Raw genomic sequence first — 22,730 nt, forward strand, 5'->3', positions numbered from 1 at the left:
TTTAGGAGGAGCTTCCACTGAAGGCAAACACAAGATGTGGCACTGCAGACCTTAGTGGTGTGTCAGTTCCTACGTGGGGACACATACCCACAGCCTTGACATGGAAAATACCTGTGCTGGGTCATGGCTTGTCTTCAGGTTACTGTGACAAACACATACCTGGAAGTTTGAAATCAAAATGCAAAATAAACTTGGTTTGGTACATATAAAACATTGCATGCACAGTTACTAAAAGTGTTGCAAGATCTATTTAAAATGAGTTTTATTGAGATGAAAAAGTTTTCCATGGTAACTACAGAATGTTAATCACAACCAAGTGCTTCCCCTCCATTAAAAACACAAATTGGAGTATGTTTTGTTCAAAAATACTTTAAAAAGTAATCAGTTAAATGGAGTATTTTTGGATGTGCTTTACTCCACACACTGGTTACTGTTTCTAATCTTGCTAATGAATGCACACTAACGAGAGGTTGTCTGCGTGTTCATCAGAGGCTCTGAAGGGAACCTACTTCTCTGAACAGCGTTCAGCTGTGGAGCCAGCCTGGCAGGAAGGAGAGCTCAGCAGAGCACCTGAGCTGCCCCACAGCAGTGTGCCAGGGACAGCCCTGCCACAGCCTCCATCTCACCCTACAAAGTACAAAAGCATCGGAGGGCCCTGGCTACACAAAGCAGTGTTTTTCTTGCTACCATTCATAAACATCATCTTCTGGATTTCCAGGCAGCTCTGGAATAAGGAGCAGTCCTTTTCTTATCCGGTGGTTTGAAGTAAGAATACACAGGTGCTGCCGCGTACTCTGCATCTGGATTTTCTGCCATCATTTTCAGCTTGGCTTCGATGGCCTTTATTTTTGCACTGACACTGGAAAGAGGAAAAACAGAGGAGAAATTGAGCTTGATCTTCAAATGGAATCAGACTACAGCAACCCAGAGGCTTTGTTGACATGTGAACACTCCGTCACACGAGGAGGGGCCAGGCAGCCCCCACTGCCATGTGGGCAGGATCTGCTGCATAAAGGCCACACTGCTTCATGTCAACCCTCAGCACAGAGTTGCTCCTCCAAGATCTGTCACAACACCACCAAACAGTGGTCTTTGCACCTAACTCAGCGGTTTCTCGAGGACACTGAGTGAGACAAGTACACAAGAAGGCTTCCTACTTAATGTAGAATGATGTCATGTGGAGAGGTCTGAGCATGTGCAGCAGAGCAGCTCCAACCAGGCTGCTGAACAGCAGAGAAATGAAAGCCAGACTTCCTCCCAGCTACAAGACCGCTTGGGATGGGAAAACCCCAGACTCTAATTAGGTCAGGAAGAAACATTATTTCAGCATTAGCAGGGTTTATCCCAAAGGGAGAAGCTATCCTAGGTTACACCCTCAATTCCTCGGACTTTTGTTACTCGCTATCCTCCGCCAGGTCTGGACTGAGGAACGCTCCCCTTCTCTGCTCTGGCTTCTTGCAGCCTCCATCCTCACTCAAAACTCCTTCATGCCACTGACCTAGCTAACCATCTGCACCACCCAGGTCTCTGCTCAGTATCTCCTAGCATGTTCCTTCTGAATTCCAAACTCATTATCTGTAGGCAAATTCATTATCCCCAGTTCTGGTTCCTTAGAGGGTTCCTCTGACAGGACACAGGAAAATCCCAAACCCTTTCAGCCAAACTGAATTAGGGAAGCAGCACCACGTGCTTTAGGTGAATGGAGGGGCTGGACAATTCAACCACATCCCACAGAGACAAACCACCAGCCCTAATGCTGGCCAAAAAAAAAGCTTGATATGAAGGACTACCTGTGATTTTGTCTTAGTCTTTTGTCTCTATAATAGAAATTCTTGCTCATAAGAATTTTGCTTAATCTGTGTAATACAAAACCTGTCACTGAAATTCACATGAAGAAACACAAAGCATATTCTGGCCAAAGGAGCTGGAACATGGCACATTCCCAATTCCTCTCCTCACCTCTTTCCTTCCTACCGCCCTAATAGCTTCACCTGTTAGAAAATGAACTCCCAGCCTGAGGAGTCTCACATCAACTGAGTTACTCTGTAGCAGGCTGCCCTTCTAAACCCAGCTTTTCTGCCATGTTCCATTTTTAGCACAAAGACAATGCCAACAACTCCAGATCTTGTTGCACAAGTTAGGTCCCTGCCACCCCCACAGCTTGGTCACCTCTCACTCAACCCTCCTCCTACCTGAGGTTAGACTGGGGTGGCTCCGTGCTGGAAGATGGCTCCAGACTGATTGGAAGGATCTTCTCATTTTTATTGTGATCATATCTCTGTGAACAAGAGACCAAGGAATGAAGTCAGATGGACTTAAGAACAAAGAAATACTGGCCCACGGATAGGAATTATTTTTGTGTTGTTATATCTTTCCATTCAGAGAGCAGAAAATGCCATGCAAACTGAACTGATTATTGATGCAGGTTCTTCCCTGTACCCTGGCCAGCCAAGCCCTGAGCCACCCTGCTGAACTCCCAGTGAGCAGAAACTGGCTCCTCGAGCTGAAACTCCCTTCATGGCCTGATAATTCCTCAGGCATCCAGAAGCACGTGGGGCTCTAGCAGCTACAGAGCTAGAGAAAATGGAGACTGGATTTGCACAAGCTTGGATGTGCTGACAAGAGCCTGTAACCCTTGAAGACAGTAATTAAAACAATATGGTCTCCTCTAACAAAGATACCTGGTTTGGTTTTTCTTAGCATCCAAAACAGATGCACTAATACACTTGATAAGAGAAAGGGTAGAAGCTGCTCATAGGATCATCTACACATGCTGAAAGACAGCTACCCAAAGGGAAATAGCAACAAGCAGCTCCCTCTCCACCTCCTCCTAAATCCTTCATCTGTAAGTTATTAAAAGGGTAGGTTGGATGGGGGTCTGAGCAGCCTGGTCTAGTGGGAGGTGTCCCTGCCCATGCACGGGGGTTGGATCTACACCATCTTTAAGGTCCTTCCAACCCAAACCATTCTATGATTCTAAAAATAAATGGCTCTGTCAAATACCAGGTAGTAAAAAACTACAGGAGAAACAAGAAAACAAGACAAGAATTTTTAAAAATGAAAAGAAGGATGTTCCAGAAGGTACTGCCTAAGTTAATATTGAAAACTTGATGTTTTATGCAACAGAGCAAGCAATAAAAGGATATTTAACTTAGATGTGAAATATGTTGCTTTAAAGTCAGAAGTAATTAGGGCTGCTGGCACATAAGTGCTTTCAGAAGTGGAACAATGTAACAAAGTACTCAGTAATTGGGAATTTCCATGCATGTCCTATCCAAAAAGGGAGCAAAACCACAAAGGGAAAGACCCAAACTTCCAGCCAAACACTAAGTTTGGGAAAAGTTACAATGGGGACATTTCTAGAAATAACCTGTTCACACCACCCTGCTCAGAAACTCCCTTACAAAACACACCAGCTTAAATGCTCTGTTCTAACCCACAGCCCAGGCAGAAGGGGCAGTTGTTAATGCTGCTTCTACCAGAGTTACTTCCTAGAACAGACTGAAATGATCTTGCCGGGCTAAGCCAGCCTTAGTAAGAGCTGTTCCTTAAAGCTTTTCCATTTTGCCAATGAAATGCACTCCTCCTTGCACCCAGCAGCTCACCTTCACCTGTGCGTGTGCCCACCGCACCACCAGCTTCTTGGAAAGGGCCAGTTTCCCGTTGAGACACTGGATCGCCTTCTCGGCTTCCTGCAGGAAGGCAGCTCAGTAAACACACCAGCCTCTAGTCAAAACCAACCCAGATGTACTCAGCCTTTACTCTTTGTTAATCAGTCTCCTGTAAGTACAGCTAACTGACAGCAAAGTTTACCCCGTTGTATCCCAATCCAGGAACATCGTTGGAAGGCTCCAACGTCTGAGCAACCAGCCTTGTTACCAGCCTTATTGGTTCATTCTTTCACTTGTTTTGGGGGAGGGAATGGGAAAAATTACTCCACAGTAAAACTCCACGAGTTCACCATAAAAGTGGACTGAAGAACTGACCCTTTCCTATCAGCATTAGAAAGCAGGATTCAGGAAAAGTCAGCACAGGAGAAAGGAAATCACTATTGCTACTCACAGCAGCAGTCACAGAGCAGAGCTGTTGGGGTCTATGGGTTTGTGCAGGCAAGATATTTAATTTATCCCTTCCTGTTTTAGCTTTACATTAACACACAAAAAAGAGGGGGGGGGGGGAAGTCGGTCATTTAAGTACAAACTGTAGCTAAAAGCAACATACCTGTTTGGTTTCAAAGTTCACAAAACAGTAACCCCTTGGCTGCCCCTCCAGAGCACCAGACTTGTGAAAGAGAAAGTCAAATTGCTTTACTTTGCCAAACTTCTGAAGGAGTTTGAGAAGGTGGTATCTGCAGGAGAGAGAAGACATTTATTAAACCTTCCATTGCTCTGAAAATAAGCTAGAGAGGAACCCCAACACACACACAGTCAGCCACAAGAGCAGTTCAGGTGTCATACATGTATTCCCAAACACCTGGAGAGTCAGGCACCCTGCACACACCCTTCAGCACCCACAGCTCTGAGCTGCACCACCAGTGACTGCTCTAAAGCCCCAGGGCACAGGCTCCTGCCCAGCCATGCCAGCTGAAGGCCATGAAGATCTGCTAAGGGTTGGATTTTGGACAATGCAATGCTGCCTTCCTCCACAAATCACATCTACTTTCAGGCATGAGAACCACTTGCCCCCTCCCTAGCCCTGATGTAAATGCCTGAAGCTCCATCCCTGCATCCCCTCTCCCTGCAGAAGCAGTTTCAGCCCCACAGAATCCTGAGTCCCTGAGGATCCTGTTCCCTATACAAGCACCACAAGTCCCATCCCTTCCCTCTGCCAAGAAGTGCCAGTGCAGGGACAATGACATGGCCAGGGCACATGAACACAGCTGATCTCCCACCTGCCTGGCAGAGCTGGGCAAGCAGGAGAATCAGCAGAACAAACCAGGCCAAAAAAGGCACCAGGCAGACCTCAGTATCATCCAGGCCAAGCCTGCCAGTGCTCCTGGCTCCGATAGCTTCTCAGCCACATGCACATGAAGTCAGACACTTATTCAGCCAATTCCCTCCCTGCCATCCAGAGGGGAGTGTGCTGTTTCCAATAAAACTGGGAAAAGCCAGAGCAAATCTGTCTGCTTAGAATCTAGTGCATTGAGCAACTTAAAATAAGGAGCACATTTGTTGTACAGGCCACATCTAATCCTGAAAGTTCTTTGCAGCTTTTCTGGTTCCCTGGATCAGCATTTCCCAACAGTAGCTGACCTAGAAGGAAATAAGATCTGGTACTACTTCACTGCCTGACCCCAGCCCTAGGGTTTAAGAATTGCCTAAGGGTCGAGTAAGGGCAGGTTAGTGGGGACTCACCTTCCCCTGACCAGCTGTACAGTGTTTGTGAGCAAGCCCTGCAGTTTAAGCCCAGTTTTCAGCCTGCAAAGTGACACTCGGGGCTCTGAGAGCCCACCAGGACACCTCAGTGTGCACAGGGACCCCTAGGCACGGGATGGAACTTTCCATGTCCACACATGAATGGACAGCCAAATGCACCAGGCAGTTTCAGGGACCATCCAGATGGGAAGGGCAGGCAACATTTTTCCTAATAAAGCCCGATAGGATGTTTGAGAAGGGCCAGAGCCCTTTGTCAAGCTTCAGGAGCCAGGCAAGAAAGTTCCAGGAATGTGAGTCATCTCACAGGATGGGTCATGGTGGACATTCAGGATGTGCACTGTTAAAGAGGTGAAGGTGCAGCAAGCCTTCAGATGAGCAGTGCAGAAGGGCCAAGTTATCTCCCAGGAGAATAAACACATTGTAATGATTATGGAAGGCTTCCTCCATCCTCTAGAATACAGGCAAAGCACTGTGGTCTTCCAAGAGGCCTACGAACCCTCAGCCTTGGCTTGGAAGGCAAGGGAGGCAGGACAGCAAGGGTAGGAAAAAATAAAGGAGCTGGTTACACGGTAACCATTTTTCACCACCGCACTTCCAGCTACCAGCAAGCAGCCACAGATGTCTCCAGGGCTGGTGTTGTCACTTGTGCATGTGATGTATATAAAAGCCCGTGTGTCGAACTTTCAAAGCCTCCAAAATACATAGAAGCACCTCAGGTTTGTCTCTGTAGACAAACTGCTACCAAAAGCACTTGCAATTTCGGCACTACGAAAATAAAGTCCTACCACTGGACAGCTGGTCTCCTTTGGCAACAACAGAGGCAGTGGAAGGGCAATGAGGATTCTCACTGCATTCTGCTCAGCAACAAAACCCCTGCAGCTGCCCTGCTAAAAGGAATTAATTGTGGTGTGGGATTTTTTCTGAGAACCTCTGCATTCAAATACTACTTTCTTAGCACTAAAGTGGTAGTTGTTCCTTTAAAACAAACTTAAGAGTCCAGAAGCAACCTACACAGTCTATTTGATTTAGAATCTTCGGGCTGCAGATGATGCACACACTATTTTCCAACCACGTGTGCAGTTCTTACAGCCTCAGGTCCACAGGAACAGCTCAGAAGTCAAGTACTTGTATAACTAAAAGTTCAAGGCTGTGATTACGATGTTATTGTTAATGCAGTGAGTGCGTGAACAGTAAACTGACAAGGAGCCCTCCAAGCCAAGAGGATCTCAGTACTGAATGAAGACTCATCATGGAAAAACCAAAACCTTTTAAAAAAACACAACAAACCAGTGAGAACATGCAAAAAGCGTCACGATGGCAACCACTTGGGTTACAGAGGGCTGAAGTTACTGGCACAGCCGCATCCCCGCCGCGCGGTGCGGAGCAGGGCAGCCAACCTCCATCCCTCTTCCTGTCATCTGATGTGAATGTGAGACAAACCAGCAGCTCCCCCATTTCCCTTTCCTCCTCTCTTCCTCCTGGCACCCCCAGCACTATTGAAAGGCAGGCAAGGCTTCCTCTGAACAATGCTGTCCCGAGGATGCCGCGGAGCTGCCGGGCCACATGCAAAAACTATTATTGCGAAGAATTTTGCCCCACTGGGAGTCAGTAGGAGTCTGTAACAACAACTTGTGCACACATTGTTTTCTAGGTGAGACTCATCAAGATGGGATCCCAGACAAGTGGCAGAACAGCCAAGGAAGTTCAACACCCGCTGTTTCGTACCTGTGGAAAATGAATGGTCATTCAAAGGCTACTGGAAACTCCATCATGTGTCTGCGTAATTGTGGAGCTGGAAATGAAATCCTTGCCTGTCCAAAACATAGGAAAGTCTCAAAAGGCTTCACAAACAGGAATGGGCAGAGGAGGCACTTCTGCTCTGCCTGCCACATGGCAAACCTAACTGAAGTACAGGCGTTTTCCCTGCAGGAAGGGAACGCTCAGAGGTGAAGCAACAGTTGTGCCCCAGCACGATCCCACCCCACCGTGCAGCTGGGGACAAACGCTGCACTGGAGGGTGAGGGGACACCACAGCTCCTGAGGGGAGCAAACCAGAGTCCATCCTCTGCTGCCCTCCCTGGCAGGCTCAGCAGGCTCCTGCCACCTCCTTCCCCAGGCAGAACAGTCCTCTAAGGATGCTGGATAAAAGAAGTCACCCAAACATGGCAGGTGAGGATGAACGCCCACCAGAAGACCCACCATACACAGGGCTCAAGATCCTTTGAGACTCCCACGAGTCACAGGTGCTCACTGTGTTCAAAAACCTCCTGCAAACCACCACCCTGCAGGCTGGCATTGCTGGCAGCCCTACAACCCAAAATTCCTGCAGCTTCTGCTCCAACGTGCACGTTCCCCATTAACTCTCCAGCACCTGATGCAGCTACAGGCTGCTCTCTGAATGGAAGTCTTGGATTAACTCAAGACTTTTGAACACACTTGCTCGAGAAAGACACAACCAGTTATTAACTGTGTCAACAACTCCATCAGCTTTACCACAGCCAGAACAAATCTACAACAGAAATGGCAGGGGCAGTCCTTGAGAGACCAGATAAAAGCAGCCACTGAAGAAACAGCTGATTAGTTTTCAGGTAAATTTGTTTAGTTGTTGGATTAGTAACCTCAACAAGGATCTTTCAGATGAGCAGAGATATGAGCCCTTAGGGTAAGGCAGAAAGGGTCAAGAAGATTGAGAGCAACTCACTGACCTGACATGGAGCCACACTCTTTCTCTCTGCACATATTAAAAGGAACTTCCCCCTTTTTTTGTTCACGAGGAAATGGAGATGACAAGATAGCTGCAGGAGAGCACAGCCATTCTTAAAGCAAAACCAAAAGCAAGACACAGCACTATAAAGCCTGGAACCAGCAGCAAGCACCTTCACTCATCACTGGGCAAACTTTAAACACTTGGTGAGGAAGCACCTGAGGAAACACCCAGATTTGCTGACCCTGTAGCAAAACTCATTTTACCCAAGCTATGAAAACTGTACATTCTGCCAGATAAAGCTATGGCTTGTCTGGTCTAGAATCTGAGTGACAGGGTCTGTAAAACCACCAATAACCATCACCCCAGGAAGTGAAGGATCTAATGCACTTACAAATTACCTGAGTATTTAAGGACCCTGCAAACCACACACTCAAGAACTCCTTCACCTAATTTTACACGGTCAGTGAATGTGGACAAACTGGAGTAACAGAGCTGTGGGATAAAAATGGTCATTCATGCAGAAACCACCCAAACCTTAAGGGCTGAAAAGTACAATGCATTAATGAGTCAATTTAGAGACTATTAGAAAAGTGCTCTGTTGAGATGAACCACATTTAGAATAAAACCCTCACAGCTGAACACACCCAAAAAGAAGCAGGAAGAAAGTCACAGAATCACATAAGTCTCCCATGGCAGATTTACACAACAGGTAACAAGAAATGCTTATTTCTTACAAGTGTAGAAACCTCAAATTGTTTTGGTTTGTTGTTTTGGTTTTTTTATATAACCTACTGATTTCTCAGCACACAATCCGAATATTGGGCTGCATGTCACATTTCCTTGACAATTTAACTGTTCAAACATTATGTTTGCTCAGAAGATAATGAGCTGCAGTCTGGAGAAAACATGAAATGCACACACATGTGTGTGATTTATGCACTTATTCACCATAAGCAGCTGCTCACACTGTTACCACTCAGCTACTCCAGTGAATAACTCTCCTCTGTCCAACCTACATCCCACTGCTGACACCAGAAAAGTCACACAACAAGGCTCTTGGCCACCCTGACAGCCTCAAACCTCAAATTCCAACATTTCCCTGGTTTAGAAAATGAAGATGTTTCCAAGCCCTGGACTCCAGCCCGAGCAGTGGCTCCAGGGATGATGTTTGCAGTAGTTACCACCTGCCTAAGCCCCTCTGCCGTGGGGCCAGCACAACCCCCAGGACACCCCCCAGACACAGACACCCCCGCACACTCCAGGCACCTGCTGCCAGCGGCACCGAGGGGACCCGGGGCAGCGGGAGCCGGGCCCGGCTGGCAAAGCTGGAGTGAGCAACTGTCACCCCTTGCCGAGGGGCCCAGGGGGGAGCTGGGGGTGCAACATCAGGCTGTGCTGCCCTCCTGGGCACGGGGGTCCCCCAACGCGTCACCCGTCCCAGACCGGGGGGCACCGGGGACCAGCGGGCGGGCAGTGCTCAGAGCTGACGCCCCCGGGGCAGGGGGGGCTGTGGCACCGAGCGGATGTGCTGCGCTGCTGGGGCAGGAACACGGCCCGGGGGGGGACCGGGGACGGGAGGGAACACGGATTCGGAGGAAGCGGTGTCAGCGGGGAGGCCCGGGGGCGGGGGCGCGCGCAGCCACTCACTCGGTGATCTTGGGGTCCAGGTTGCCGATCCAGAGGCGGTGCCCGTCTTGCAGCGCGCCCTCCGAGAGGATGGAGGCGTTCTCCAGCGGCAGCGCCTGGCGGCCCAGATCCATGGCTCTGCGGAGCGCGCCGGCGCTGCGGGGCGGGGGAGGCCGGGCCGGGCCGGGCCGCGCTCACCATGACACCGCGGCCGCTCCCCGCAAGCGCAGGCCTCGCCCCGCCCTCGGCGCCGCCTTGTGACGACAGCGCCGCGCGGCGCGGCCTGATGACGCGAGCAGGAGTGCGCGAGGCTGCGCGGCGGTGAGCGGGGCGGCGGCGGCTCCGACCCCCCTGACCCCCCCGGTTCCGGCCCCGGTTCCGGTTCCGGCCCCGGTTCCGGCGGGACCGCCCGGCCCTCCGCGGGCAGCGGGGGCGCGGGGGGCGGGGCCTCCCGAAGGGCGGGGGACGGGGGGGCGGGGCCAGGGGCGGGCGTGGTCAAAGGGGCGGGGCCGCGCGCACGTGGGGCGGGGGAGCCCGGCGGGGCGGGGGGGGTCGCGATCCGCGGGGGGCGGGGGTGCCGGGGGTGCCGGGGGTGCCCGGGGGTACCGGGGGATGCCGGGGGTGCCGGAGGGTGCCGGGGGTACCGGGGGTGCCCGGGGAGCGCGGCCGGGAGCGGGGGGACAGCCCAGCCCCCCCGCGCCCCCCGGTCCCGCCCGGCCCGCAGCGCGGGGCACGCGGGGCTGCGGCTGCGCTGACTCCTCGGGAGCCCCGGGCTGGAGCGACCCGCGGGTCGGGGCGGCCGGGGGGCTCAGCCCCCGTGTGACAGAACTCAGTTTCCCTGGGGTGACGCGCAGACCCCAGAGCCCCTGCCGGGCCGGGCCTGCCCAGCAGGTGCGGCCGCCGCGTCCCCCCCAGACGGGTGTGCGGGCGGTGCGGGTAGCGGGGGTGCGGGCCCACCCAGCCTTGCCACCGAGCGTGCCCCCCGGTCCCCGCCGGGCTGCCCCGGCCCCGATCTGTGCAGGCGGAACCTCAGCTGGCCCTTCCCAGCACCCCGAGCAGCCGCTTCTCGTTCCCAGGTGAGCTGCCCGCGCCGCACGGGATGGCGATGGCGCTGCGGGGCGTCCGGCTGCTGCGGGGGCTGCTCTGCTCCCCCTCCTGCGCCCTGAGCCGGGGGCTGCCCCAGCCCCCCGCCTGCCCGGCCCTGCTCATGCCCCCCTGCCGGCCGGGGGGCCAGCAGCTGCTGGCACGGCAGCTTGCCACCAAGAAAGGTAACAGCACAGCCTTCAGCCAGGGGTTTGCAACCCTCGGTGTGTTCCTTCTCTCTTGTATCTCATGTACGAGTATGGATCTGATTTGGGCAGAAGGCAGCTCTGGAGGAGCTTTTCCCAAGGGTGTTGCCCTGCCCAGGACACTGTGGCCCTTCCCCAGGACAGGTCCTGCATGGAGCTGCTGGTGGGCTGGGGCAGGAGGTGGCATCATCACAGTCCAGGAAGAAATTCTTCCTCAGGAGGGTAGGAAGGTGCTGGAACAGGTTGCCCAGGGAGGTTGTTGATGCCCAATCCCTGGAGGTGTTCAGGGCCAGGCTGGATGAGGCTTGTGCAGCCCGGGCTGGTGGGAGGTGTCCCTGCTCATGGCAGGGAGGTTGGAACCTGATGATCTTTAAGATCCCTTCCAACTTAACCATTCTATGATTCTATGATATATTCTGGCTTATGTGCTCAACCACTGAGCTATTAAAACATTTAGAAATACAGTTGCTTCTGTTTGTCTTGGGCTCAGTGCTGAATCTAACAGGGGGTTTAGTGTCTTCTTTCTAATGCAACAAGTGTTGGTGGAAACAGAAATTAATTTCCAGTGTAATTGCAGCTAAAGGCAAAGGACAGAGTCCAGCCAAGGTGAATATCAGTGCTGCCCTTGTTGAGGATATTATCAATTTGGAGGAAACCAATGAAGACATGCAGGCAGTGATAGAAGCTCTCAAAGAAGATTTCAACAGAAACCTCAGTGTTAGGACCTCACCAGGTTGGTAACTTTCATGAATGAAGCTCAGCTGCCTGTCAATAAGGATACCTGTCCCAGTGACAGAGAACTCTGATTTTATCCACATTGATTTTCTTTTTTATTAAATTATTCACTGGGCACCCAATTACTCCAACCTCAACATCCCCAGCCAAAGACTTTCTTCACCCTGAGCTTGACCAGGAAGAATCCATTTTTGTTAATAGTTTCCTGGAAATAGCTTTTGTAAGTGGAGATGTCAAAAGCATCTAACTGAACTGTTTGCAGATGTGATGAAGAAGCAGGTTGTCAGCTAATGGGGCAGCAGGGCAGGAAAAATCCAATTGCCATTAAATTAGCCTTTTGGAAATTGCCATCAGGCTGGTGTCTGGCATATGCAAACTTTTTTTGCTCTGTCTTTGTGGTTAGTGACCTTTACAAGCCTTGTTCACTTAGTGAGTTTTGTGTTTTAGCAAAAAAATGTGAATATATTTGACTAAGCTGCAGTTACTATAACACTCTGAACATACATATTTGTAAGTAGCATCAAGTTTCAGGGATAAAATTTAACATTAAACAGTGACCAAATCCGAATCATTCACCACCCCAGCTCTGGCAGGGGCACTTCAGGCTTTAATGGAGTTGGAAAGTGTAGCTCAGTCTCTTTAACTATTTATTTTAACCATAGGTCTTTTTTTTTTTTTTTTTAATTGCACTGATAAAGCACCTCTTGTCCCATGTGCCTTTTGGCCTGTTAACATTTTGCAGCAGAAACTAGAGAGCAGATTAAGGGTAGGCAAGGGAGAAACTGAATACTTTAAATTAGGCAGTGTGCAGCATCTCCTCTTGGGACTTGGAGGAAAAAAAAATAAGGGTTTAAGAGAACACCACTAAGTTAAAGACAATACTTGTCCTGATTTTTATAACAACATTTTGATTTTCTTGAAGGTCTAAAAATTAAAAGAATAACTGTTTCCTTTTCATTCTTAACGATCTTGCTTAGTTTTCCTATTCTAGTAACAAAAACAAACGATTTTTGTTTTCATGTTTTTGTGCCTGGGATCAGCATTGGAATATTTAGCCCACAAGTACCACGGGGGATGCATGAACACAAACAGCACCTGAAGGCTGAATAAACACGGGTTTTTCTTCTTTTGTAACCTCTGTACTTTGCACACCAGAAGGGAAGTGGGACACTGTGTGCACGTTTTTCTCCAGCGTCGCTGGGAGCTGCTGTACCACACTGAAAGTGCCCTGTGTTTGCTTCTTTTGAGGGGCCCTTGATCACATCGTGGTGGTGACAAAGGACGGGAAGTTTCCGCTGAACCAGCTGGGGCAGATCTCACAGAAGTCACCGCAGCTCTTGATAGTGAACATGGCCAGTTTTCCAGAGGTAAGGACACCTTACCAAAGGCATTGCAAGGGGAGATGATCCCCACAGGAGCCAAGAGGTTGATGCTGAGCAAAGGAGCAGTCAGACAAAAGGAGTCAGGCCTGGCAGGCTGCAGAGCTCTGGCTGGGCTGTGTGTCCCCTCTCAGCTTTGTTTCATGAGCTGCAGGAGGACGGGCAATATCGGGCAAAATATTGCAGCATTTTCCCCTTCCTGTATCTCCTCCACTATTTATGTTAAACACCACAGCTTTGAGCATTTCCTTCCTTCAGAGCAAGCAGTGTCCATAACATAACACGTTTACATTCCTAAGGTGCTGAGATCATCTTGGTTACATTGTCCCTGCCCTGTTGTGTGTTAGAGGACAGCAGTTGTGTCTTACACTGGCAGAGCCTTCATTTGCTTTGTGATGTCAGGTGCCAGAAACCTAAACAAATACACAGCTGACAAAAGCTGAACTTCACAGATGCTGCTGCACCAGCCTGGAGCTAAAGTTAAGGATGGGAAAGAGCAGCAGAAATAGCAACGTGCCACGTAGGAAATGCCAGGGAACAGGGACTCACTTGGCCTTGCTCTTGTCACCCTCAGGAGCGAAGCAGCCCAGCAGAGCACAGCAGCAAAGCTAGGGTGTCTGGGGAAGGCTGACCCTCTGCGCAGGCACAGGGGTGCCCTGGGAGGGGAGGAAGCCCTTTCATCTCTCTGCAGTTACCAAGCAAACCTGCACACCCACCTCTCAAGCAGAGCAGTGTCAGCCAGTGGTGGTGGAGCTGGGAGAAGTTAATCCCAAGTAACAAGCTGTGAAATAAACACAGAGCTGGGCACAGGCACTATTGTTCAGCCAACTGCTACTGCCCTGCTGTAATGTGGTTAGGTTGTAGTGCTGAAGTGGTTAAGTTCGTTAATGTTTCTAAATTGGCACTGGGTGATTTCTAGTGGGAAACATTCAACTGGAATTTTTAGATGCTCAGAATCTTTCATCTCCTTCGCCACAGCCGGGCTGTGCCTTGGGAGTTTATTGCGGTTTCACTCTGTGTAGCCTCAAACCATTCAAATAGTTTTCAAAGAAGCAAAACAGTTTTCTTTTGTTGTTGCTTCCCTTCCCCTCTCCCCCCTGGTGCCCCCCTACCCCAATACCAAGTGCAGCCATAGTTTCCCATTCGGTTTGATCAAAGCTCTCTGCACCAATGTAACTTCCTGATCTTACTGGTAACAGAAGTAAATGTTTCCATGTTCCGTGGAGATGGATTGCCAACTATTGACAGAGTTCTGGCATATGGGAATGATTATTTCCTAATTCCCTTACCTTTTGATCTGTTGCACAGAGCACAGCTGCAGCTACGAAGGCTATAAGAGAGAGTGGCATGAACCTGAACCCAGAAGTGGATGGGACAATAATTCGGGTGCCAATTCCCAAGTGAGTATTGGTGGCTGCCTGAGCAAGGGGAGGCACGAGGTTGCAGTGAGTGCACCATGGCTGTAATGTTGTGATGCAGCTGCTTTCCAAATAGCTGTATTTCAGGCTCAGAAAAACTTAAAAAAAATAAATCTTTAGTCTCTAGAAGCATCTGGTGGAACCTCTTCCAAGTGTCTGAGCTCTCAGTCACCAAATTTTGGCATCTGAAGGTTGGTCTTATTGTTCTTACCTTCCTCCTGCAGAGGAAACTGGGTCCTAGCTGGCTGCAGCACTCTGCAAGAGGTGGCCAGAGGCTTTTGGAGCTGTATTGGCTGAATTCAGGGGCTGATTCTTTGCTGCCCTGCTGTAAATTCCTTCAGTTACACCAGTTTGGGGCAGCATTAGTAGGGGTGACCAGCACCTTGCTGAGGAGAATGCTGAAAGGGAGTGATGAAAGAAAGAGGGAAGAAATCAATAGATTTGGCTAAAAAACCCACTCCCTCTTCTCCTGTAATACACATGGTGTAACTGATGGAAATTTTCATACAGGGCTGTTGGAGAGCTGGCTGCCCCTGGCCAAGGGCTGAGCATTGCTTTGGCCATCCCAGGTGTCCCCCAGCTGGGACAGGTCCCTGGGACCAGGCTGGACCTGGTGGGGAGCGAGACCTCCCAGCAGCTCCACAGGGGCTGAGCTGGTGCAGCCACAGCCTGTGCCCAGGACAGGAGTGCTGCTCTGCCTGGGGTTGGCTGGTGCAAGGAGACCTCAGGAGTTCTGTGGGTGCTCAGACCCCACAGTGATGGAGCTGATCTGGGTGAATGCAGATCTATGTGATCTCTGGGGTTACCTGGTGCTGGGGAGCTGCAAACAACCCCCACAAAGGGTAGAGGCGGCTCCGGATGCTGCCCCCGCGCACCAGCACCTCACACCTGCACTGCCCTTCACAGGCAGGTGACTTCTCTGCAAAGATGAAGCAAGTATTTCTCGTGCTTTAGATCTGCTGTAAAAATTGTATGGAATTTTATCCAGCATTTTGATCAGAGAAGTCTAATTGCAGCTTTCCGTTGCTGTCGGTGAGAGGGAACGACATTATCATTCTATTTGCTGATTCTCTTTTCCCTGTGTTCCCTTCCCCCATTCCTCAGGAGAGGAGGAGGAGGGCACCATTATCTTCATAATTGCTGAGGCTCCCGGGTTGCTGCACAGTGGTTTGATTGTTAATGGGCACTTGGGTCATCCTTGAATACCAATTGCAGGGGAGGAAACTCAAAAAACTGCAAATCCCAATCTTGTAAAAAATACTGTTTTTTAAACAAACGTGCACAGTCTGTCTCTACCTTTTGTGGTGCTGCAGAGCAAAAAATAGGTCTTCTCTCTCCAGAGAAGATCTACTTGGTGTGTGCTCTTGTTCCTCTGGTCTGTAAGGGTTGCTGGTCCCAGCCCAGTTCCCCCTGGCTGGTTGGCAGCCCAGGGAACCCCCAGTTCAGGAGGTTTTGGGCTGGGGGGATGTGCCCTGCAGCTCAGCCCGTAGGTGCTCCTCTCCTGCTTTTTGGTTACACAACTGGGTCTGTCAGAGTTTCATCCACTCATCAAAGAGACAAGCAAAAAGTTTCAACCTTTTAAAGCCTTCTCATACAAAGGAGGGAGGAAATAATCCAATCTTGCTAGAGGCCTCTCTTTAATATTGTACCCCTGCAGTTCTTTTTCTAATTTTCTGGAGCTTTTCATTTTCCGAACTCCAAGGATGTGTGCAAAGGAACAGAGACAGATGCAGGGGAATTGCCAAAGTGATGGCAGGTGTGCAAACTGAGCACACAAATCTGAAATGAAGATGCAGTTTCTGCAGAAATCGGTTCTTTCATGAGGGGAGGCACAGCACAAGTAAAACCAAACCTGGATTGTCCTTACCTGTCTTTAAAATCTCTTAATCTGAGCTACCAGCTGGACACATATGCATCATGGTGTGCCTGAGGCAGATCCAGCTATGTTGCAGTGTTTGAGCATTTTAAAATGGAGTTTACTTTTCAGTATTTATTCTGTTAGTTTAGGTTTTGCATTGCAGCTTTAACAGAAAAAAATACACTCGTTTCTTTCGTGTTTACTTCTGCTTCCTGCTAGGATCCCCTCTGCTCCCTCAGGCATTCTCCTGTTTGTGTTGCCAGCACTGCACAGGCAATATTTATTTGTATAAAAAGTATTCTCTGAGGGTTTAAAAAGAAAAAAGAAAAAAAAAAAAAAAAAAGGAAAGAAAACCAGCCATGGGAACATTTGCATTGGTTGATCTCTTGGCCGAGTTTGACCTGACCTTGTGTCTTTTGTGGTATTGCCTCATTTTTAGATTCATCTTTTTTGGACCCATTGTGTTACACTGGATATTGTTTGTAAATTAGTAATATTTTTACACATGCTTTACTGAAAGCCAGATGAGTCATTTGAAAGTTTAATGACTCATTGTGAGCTTTTTTTCCCCTTGCCCTTTAAGAAATATGCAAAGATACCTACTATGGGGAAAAAGGACTCAAAAAAAATATCCATTGGAAACAACCCAAAGCTGTTGCTGAGCCGTGCTGCTCCAGACTGCTCATCACCAGGAGCCTCTTACATGTTTTTTTGTTGAGTAATATATGTTGCACCCTGTGTTTATCTGCAATTATGCATGCAGAGTATCTAGTTAAGCCTACTTTCCTCTAGCTGATCCCTCTCATTCACAGGAAATTCCTAGCATTTGAGATACAGAAATTATTCTTACCCGCATAAAGGCACTGGAGACAAGACGTGGCCACGTCCTGCTCACTGAGGCTGCTCCTGCCTGGTGCTGCAGCACCCAAGGTTGCATTGTCACACCATGGCTGGCTGGTGGAAGGAGAAAAAGAGGAGATGTTACCCAGGGGTTTTTCTGAACACCCACCAGACTCTGTCCTCATCCCAGCACAGCAAGACCAGCTCAGGGGAAGGACAGGATTTGAGCTGGTGGCTCTGTGAGCTGCAGGGGAAGGCAGCATTCCCCAGGGAAGAGGTAAAGGAATGACAGGCAGGGACCTTGGCCTTGTTCCCCACTGCTGGCACCCCTTCCCCAGGTTCACTTCATGCTTTTTTTAGCTTTAAAGAGAGGGATAGGGGCAACGGTTACTAGACAGAAAAGAAAACATATCTAAGAACAGCTTAGAAGTCCCAGATCTGGGGGCAGGATTAAACAACTGTCCTTAGAAACCGTGGGCCTGGCTTGTGTTGATGGATTCCTTAACCAGAAACAGCATCTGCTTGAAAAAGTGTCCATTTCTGGCACTGTTGGTAGCATTGCTGAGAATTTACACACAGTCTGGCTGGAACTTAAAACCCGCTGAGAAACTCCGCGGCGCTGCACAGTGATAAAAAGAAATTGGTGTTAATAAAGACAGACAAGGAGGCATGAAAGCTGTGACCCCGTGCCAAGAAGCATAGGAAATCTGGCAGTGCTGCATAAACAAAAACATTTCCTTAAAGGCTCAGCAGCCCCAGGCAGGCCAGTGATACCCTCGGCACAGTTTGGAAAAGCCGCGCCGAGCGGGGCGGGAAGGGCTGGGGGGACTGGCTGTCCCTCAGCTGAGCAGCCCTGCTCCCTGCCTCGCCACCCAGCAGGAGGAGGGAGAGGTTGCCAGCTCCCTGCTCCAGGGTGAGCAGCCGGGATTGACTTCCCATCCCTCTGAAAAAAAAGCTGCCTGAGTATCTGACCTCCCCTGGAGCTCAGTTTGGGAGGCAGCTCCGCTGGCTCCGCAGGACTCTGGCTGGGGAGATCGAACACGAGAAGCCCTAAAGGCTCCGGGGGTGGATGCAGAGGAGGCCACGAGAAACCTTCTGCCTTCTGCTCTGGCGTTGGGTCCAGGCTCCAGCCGGTGCCTCTGCCAAGGGGGGGTCTCAGCTGAGGGTCCCATCCTGCCCCCACAGCTTTTCCGTCGCGGGGCAGGGCTGCTGCTGCCCTGGGAGCCCTCGCCCCACGTTTCCTGAGCTCTCTGCAGGAAGAGTCTTGGCCTCAGTGTTTTGGTGACCTGGGCTGTTGCAGCCAATTTCTAAATACTCCTGTGAAATGTTTATTTTGCAATATCTCTTGCTGGCCAGTCTCAGGGACTGCACCGGGGCTTGTCATTCTCAAGGAGGTCTGGAAACTTCAATAGCCATGAAAATAATTAAAATGTTATTGTTAAGCACTAGCAGTTGGTGTTGACAGTGATCAGCTGTAGGTGCTGGAGCAGTACCAGAGCTGAGGTGACACGTCAGCTGCTCCTGCACCTCATTCAGATGGTCAGACTCCCTCATCACCTGCAACTTTCAGTCTGGGATGGGAAAGTGAGGATTTTCTTGTGGCAATGACACCACGTCAGGGGGAATGTCGGGCTGGAGTTCTCCTGGGGCTGTTCACTCCAGAGCCATCTCCAGCATCACCGTCATGTCAGACAGGTTGTTGTTACAGATCATCTTGGGGGAGAAGCCTGGTCATGATGAGCTGGAATAAGGTCGAGTGAAACAGAAGCCTGGTAGCTTCCAGATATATAACTCAGCTCTTCAGTTGCAGGGAGATGACACTGAGTTTCAGGAGGGGATGGAGGTTTTCTCCTGGCTTTTCAGGGTTACACTTCTCAGCTCCATCTTTCAGGTCTGGAGATGGATTTTCCTTTTATCCCCACAGATGTTTTGGCAGCAATAAAAATGAAGTCTGAACATTTCAGCCTGACTTTCAGGCACTGCAGTGTCACTATAAAACAAGTAATATTTAGTCCAAATCCCTCAGCTGAGGGCTCTGCTGGGAACCTTCCATTCTAGGCTCAGGACTTGCTTCCTGGGTATGTGCTGCCCTGGCCATGCTGCACAGAGGTGGCTGATTTGCTCAGGTGAACCAAAGCTGGGTAAAAACTCATCCTGAGCTGTCAGGGCAACACAGGACCAACAGAAGCCCCATCACCACAGGTGGCTTTTGGGTGTCCCTGCACAGCCCAGCTGGGTGCTGCGTGACAGCTCAGTGGCCTCTCACCCAGAGGCCCTCACACAAAACATCTGGTTGTGCCACACATGACACTGCCTTTCCTCTGGTGTCTTTTCTTTCCCCTCACTGCCAGGGTAACGAGAGAGCACAGGGAGAGCCTGGCCAAGCTTGCCAAGCAGTCCACCAACAAGTCCAAAGAGGCCCTGAGAAAGGTGCGAAGCAAAAGTATGAACCAGGTAAAGAAGTCCAAGAGCAAAGTGTCTGAAGACACCATCTGGCTGCTAGAAAAGCAGGTAAGGTTTTGGTTTTGCTTCTGCCACATTGTGATGTTTCACAGCTCAGTGATGCTTTTGTCCCAGCCCTTGCTGACAGATCTCCAGCTCTGAGAACACAGCTGGGGAATGGGTGGCCCTGGCATGAATTTTTGGAGTCAGCAATGGCTGCTGTATTTGCTTTTTCTTTGTGAGATGTGGGGCTTCCATCTTAAAGCCAAATGTGTGGTATGAACCATCACAAGCTGACACAGGAAAAAAAAATTAATCTTCCTGGAAAGCTTTTGTACTAGGAGGGAGTGTTACACAAACCATCTGAACTTGGGGAGCAAAGCAACCCGTGTCCATGGCTTTACCACCATTTACACAGTGCCTGGTCATTGCAAAACAGCTGGTGTTAATGAGGCTGCTCCAGTTTGTTATTAATGAAAAGGCTAGCAAGATTATCACTGCTCTGAGTTTCTGGCTCTGATTCAGGAAAATACTTAAGCACATACCTAATTCCCTAAGAGCAGATGTCACTAAAGTCAATTACTTGGGCATAAACTCAGGCACAAGCCTAAGTGTTTTGCTGAACTGATGCCTCTGAAGGCAGCCCATTACTTTTTAGCTGTTTGTTTATTAACAGCTAAAGTTAGATACATTGCAAATGCTCCGGGACAGTTCTCTGTGTGCTCACAAAAATAAACATTGATACACAGAGTGTTTGTGTGAGCAGGAAAAATGGCCATTCTGTTGTAACTGAATCCTGTTGGGAAGCAGTTCTCCCAGAGCAGACAGATGGTTTTCTGCATTTGTAGAGGTAGTGTCTCAAGTCTAGTTTTTGCTTGTACCCAAATTTTTCAGCACAGGGAAAGGTCATCACCGTGCAGCTTGGAGCTGGGGAGCGAGTGCATCTTAATCAGTCCTGGAAAGCTGGTGCATAACCCCTGATGTGCTCCAGCCTGTATCTGCATTCACTCAAATAAGCACAGGCAGGTTTTGGTCCCACTTACATGCTTGCTGTGTCCACACCTTGTTACCAGGAGACCTGAGCTCTGCACAGGGCTTTAAGAATCACCTTTTTTGTTTGTTTTTTTAACAAGAACTAGAGCTGTGTTACTCAACGTGTGAACACTTGTACTTGCTTGTACTGAGGCTCTGCTCCTGCCATTAGGTCATCTGTTGTGGAAAGGTGGCAGGAGGTAAGGAGATGAGCCCTCCCTTCTCTGGTGCTGACACCAGCAAGTCTCTAACTTTGCCTTCCCCTGAAATAGCTCTTTTAAATCAGGAGCTGACCAAGTCACTTGTGAAGCTCAGCCAAGGATTCCTGTTTGCATCTCTTCTCAAAGACTTTGTCCAGTCCCTGTTCCCACTTTCCAGACACATGCACCAGCACAGAGTCACCAAGGGCTGGTGGGAGCCCACAGGAAGAGCCACTTATTGCCCCAGCCCTACTTTGGGTTTCAGTAGGACTTCAAGCTTTGTTTCAGGAGGTGACCCAGTCATTCCTTTCCCTTTAACCTTCAGCCTCACCTAACACAGAACTCTGAATTGTGCTGTGTTGCCACAGATCCAGCAAATGGCAGACAGTGCTGCAGCAGAGATGGACAAGCTGCTGGCAGCCAAGACCAAGGAGCTGCTTGGGTAAGAGCCATCCCTACAGACACACTCCTCCCTCAAGCAAGAACTGGCTGCCACCACTACAGGGGCCATCCCTGCCCAGAGTCATCAGCCTCAGCAATGGGCAGAGGTCTCTGCTGGATCTCCAGAGCAGCTCAGTGCTTTGACTGCTCCAGTTCCTGATCTGGGATTGTACTGGAGGGAGGGGGGAACTCTCCTCACTGTTCCTCATCCAGGTGGCAACAGACTTGGGTGAATTAAGATTAAAAATAAAATAGCAGGAAGAAGGACTGGAGGCTGCTGGAAGTGCTCCCACACAGAAGCTGAGGCAGAGGAGAATGGCTGCCCTGCTGGCCCCAGTGCATGGACATTGCAGCACCTTGCAGCCCAGCAGAAGCAAGGACCACGTGCAAGAGGAACTTGTACTGTCCTGCTGCCAGCCTTGGCATTTATTTTTGCTTAAAATTAAGTCATAATGTGACATGAAGGAGCAGCCTCGGGACAGCTTGTTCCTGGTTGATGTGTCCCCTTGAGTTCACATGCCCCAGGAGAAGCGTTTGCCCGTTGCAGTGGCCACAGCAGTTCCCTGCAGCCTGGCCACCAGGCGTGGGGGAGCTCAACACAGACTGGTGCAGGGTGGGCAGGGGAGGTGGGCTGTGAGGTTCCCTGGGGTTCATGGATAGGGAACTGAAATCAGTGTGTCAGCTTGGCTGCTCTAGCCAGGACCCAGAAGACCAAAAGCCAACATGAGAACTTCCCAGAACCAGCATCTGCTCTCCCTGACCAGTTATGGCTCTCCTGTGTGAGCCACCAGAACCACAGTTTAGGGTTTGAGAAAGGCAGAAGCAGAACAGGGTACTGAGCACACCGTGCACTCAGCTCCCCACTACCAGCAGGTACATCCCCACAGCAGCAAAGGCTCCCCCAGCCCGGGGGTGGTGCTGCCCCCCCAGCCCCGCTCCCAAGGCACTCGGGTTCAAAGAGCACCAAGTGCTCTGCAGTCCTTAAATAAACAACTCCCAAAAAGTTAGTTTGTGCACAGTGGGGAGGGGGAGGAGGATGAAGGATTTGCTCTGCTAGGGCCCCACATGTCAACAATTTCTCTGCTTTGTGTATTTTGGCCAAAGTGCTCACCATGATAAATGAATAAAGGAAAATGGCGAGCCCAGGGCGGTTACATGGCTCAGTAAATTGCTTTCAGCTGATCACTGGATTTCTTTTGACATTTATCAACTAGGCTTTTTTTGCTGTTGTCACAGCCTTGGCATCCCAGCCTCAGCATCCCACTGACAGCCCGGGCTGGAGGAAGTTCCCGAGTGTTTACTGATACTCCTTCTCCTGCAGCATCTCACTACACCTCACGTGAATTGAAAGCAAGTGGTAAAACTGCACCAGGCTGGGGGCAGAGCTG

At 50.0% G+C, this 22,730-nt stretch overlaps 2 protein-coding genes across 4 annotated transcripts; one reads left to right on the forward strand and one right to left on the reverse strand.

Annotated features, from left to right (window-relative positions):
- Positions 1-245: 245 nt before the first annotated feature.
- On the reverse strand, positions 246-10,045 carry RBM18 (RNA binding motif protein 18). The gene is made up of 5 exons (XM_051636663.1): positions 9,730-10,045; positions 4,222-4,348; positions 3,606-3,692; positions 2,193-2,278; positions 246-859 (listed from the first exon to the last, which is right to left on the reverse strand). The coding sequence occupies exons 1-5, from the start codon at positions 9,840-9,842 to the stop codon at positions 700-702; spliced, it is 573 nt and encodes a 190-aa protein (XP_051492623.1). The 5' UTR covers positions 9,843-10,045; the 3' UTR covers positions 246-699.
- Positions 9,981-22,496, forward strand: MRRF (mitochondrial ribosome recycling factor). Of its 3 annotated transcripts, XM_051636661.1 has the most exons (7): positions 9,981-10,029; positions 10,785-10,976; positions 11,575-11,730; positions 12,981-13,099; positions 14,420-14,511; positions 19,579-19,738; positions 21,270-22,496. In XM_051636661.1, the coding sequence occupies exons 2-7, from the start codon at positions 10,808-10,810 to the stop codon at positions 21,345-21,347; spliced, it is 774 nt and encodes a 257-aa protein (XP_051492621.1). In that variant the 5' UTR covers positions 9,981-10,029; positions 10,785-10,807; the 3' UTR covers positions 21,348-22,496. The 3 variants fall into 3 exon arrangements, with proteins under 3 accessions (XP_051492621.1, XP_051492620.1, XP_051492622.1); XM_051636660.1 differs by lacking the exon at positions 9,981-10,029 and having other exon boundaries at positions 10,377-10,976; XM_051636662.1 differs by lacking the exons at positions 9,981-10,029; positions 10,785-10,976 and adding an exon at positions 10,673-10,784.
- Positions 22,497-22,730: the final 234 nt, after the last annotated feature.

Source organism: Apus apus, chromosome 19 (assembly GCF_020740795.1).
Source record: "Apus apus isolate bApuApu2 chromosome 19, bApuApu2.pri.cur, whole genome shotgun sequence".
NCBI lineage: Eukaryota > Metazoa > Chordata > Aves > Apodiformes > Apodidae > Apus > Apus apus.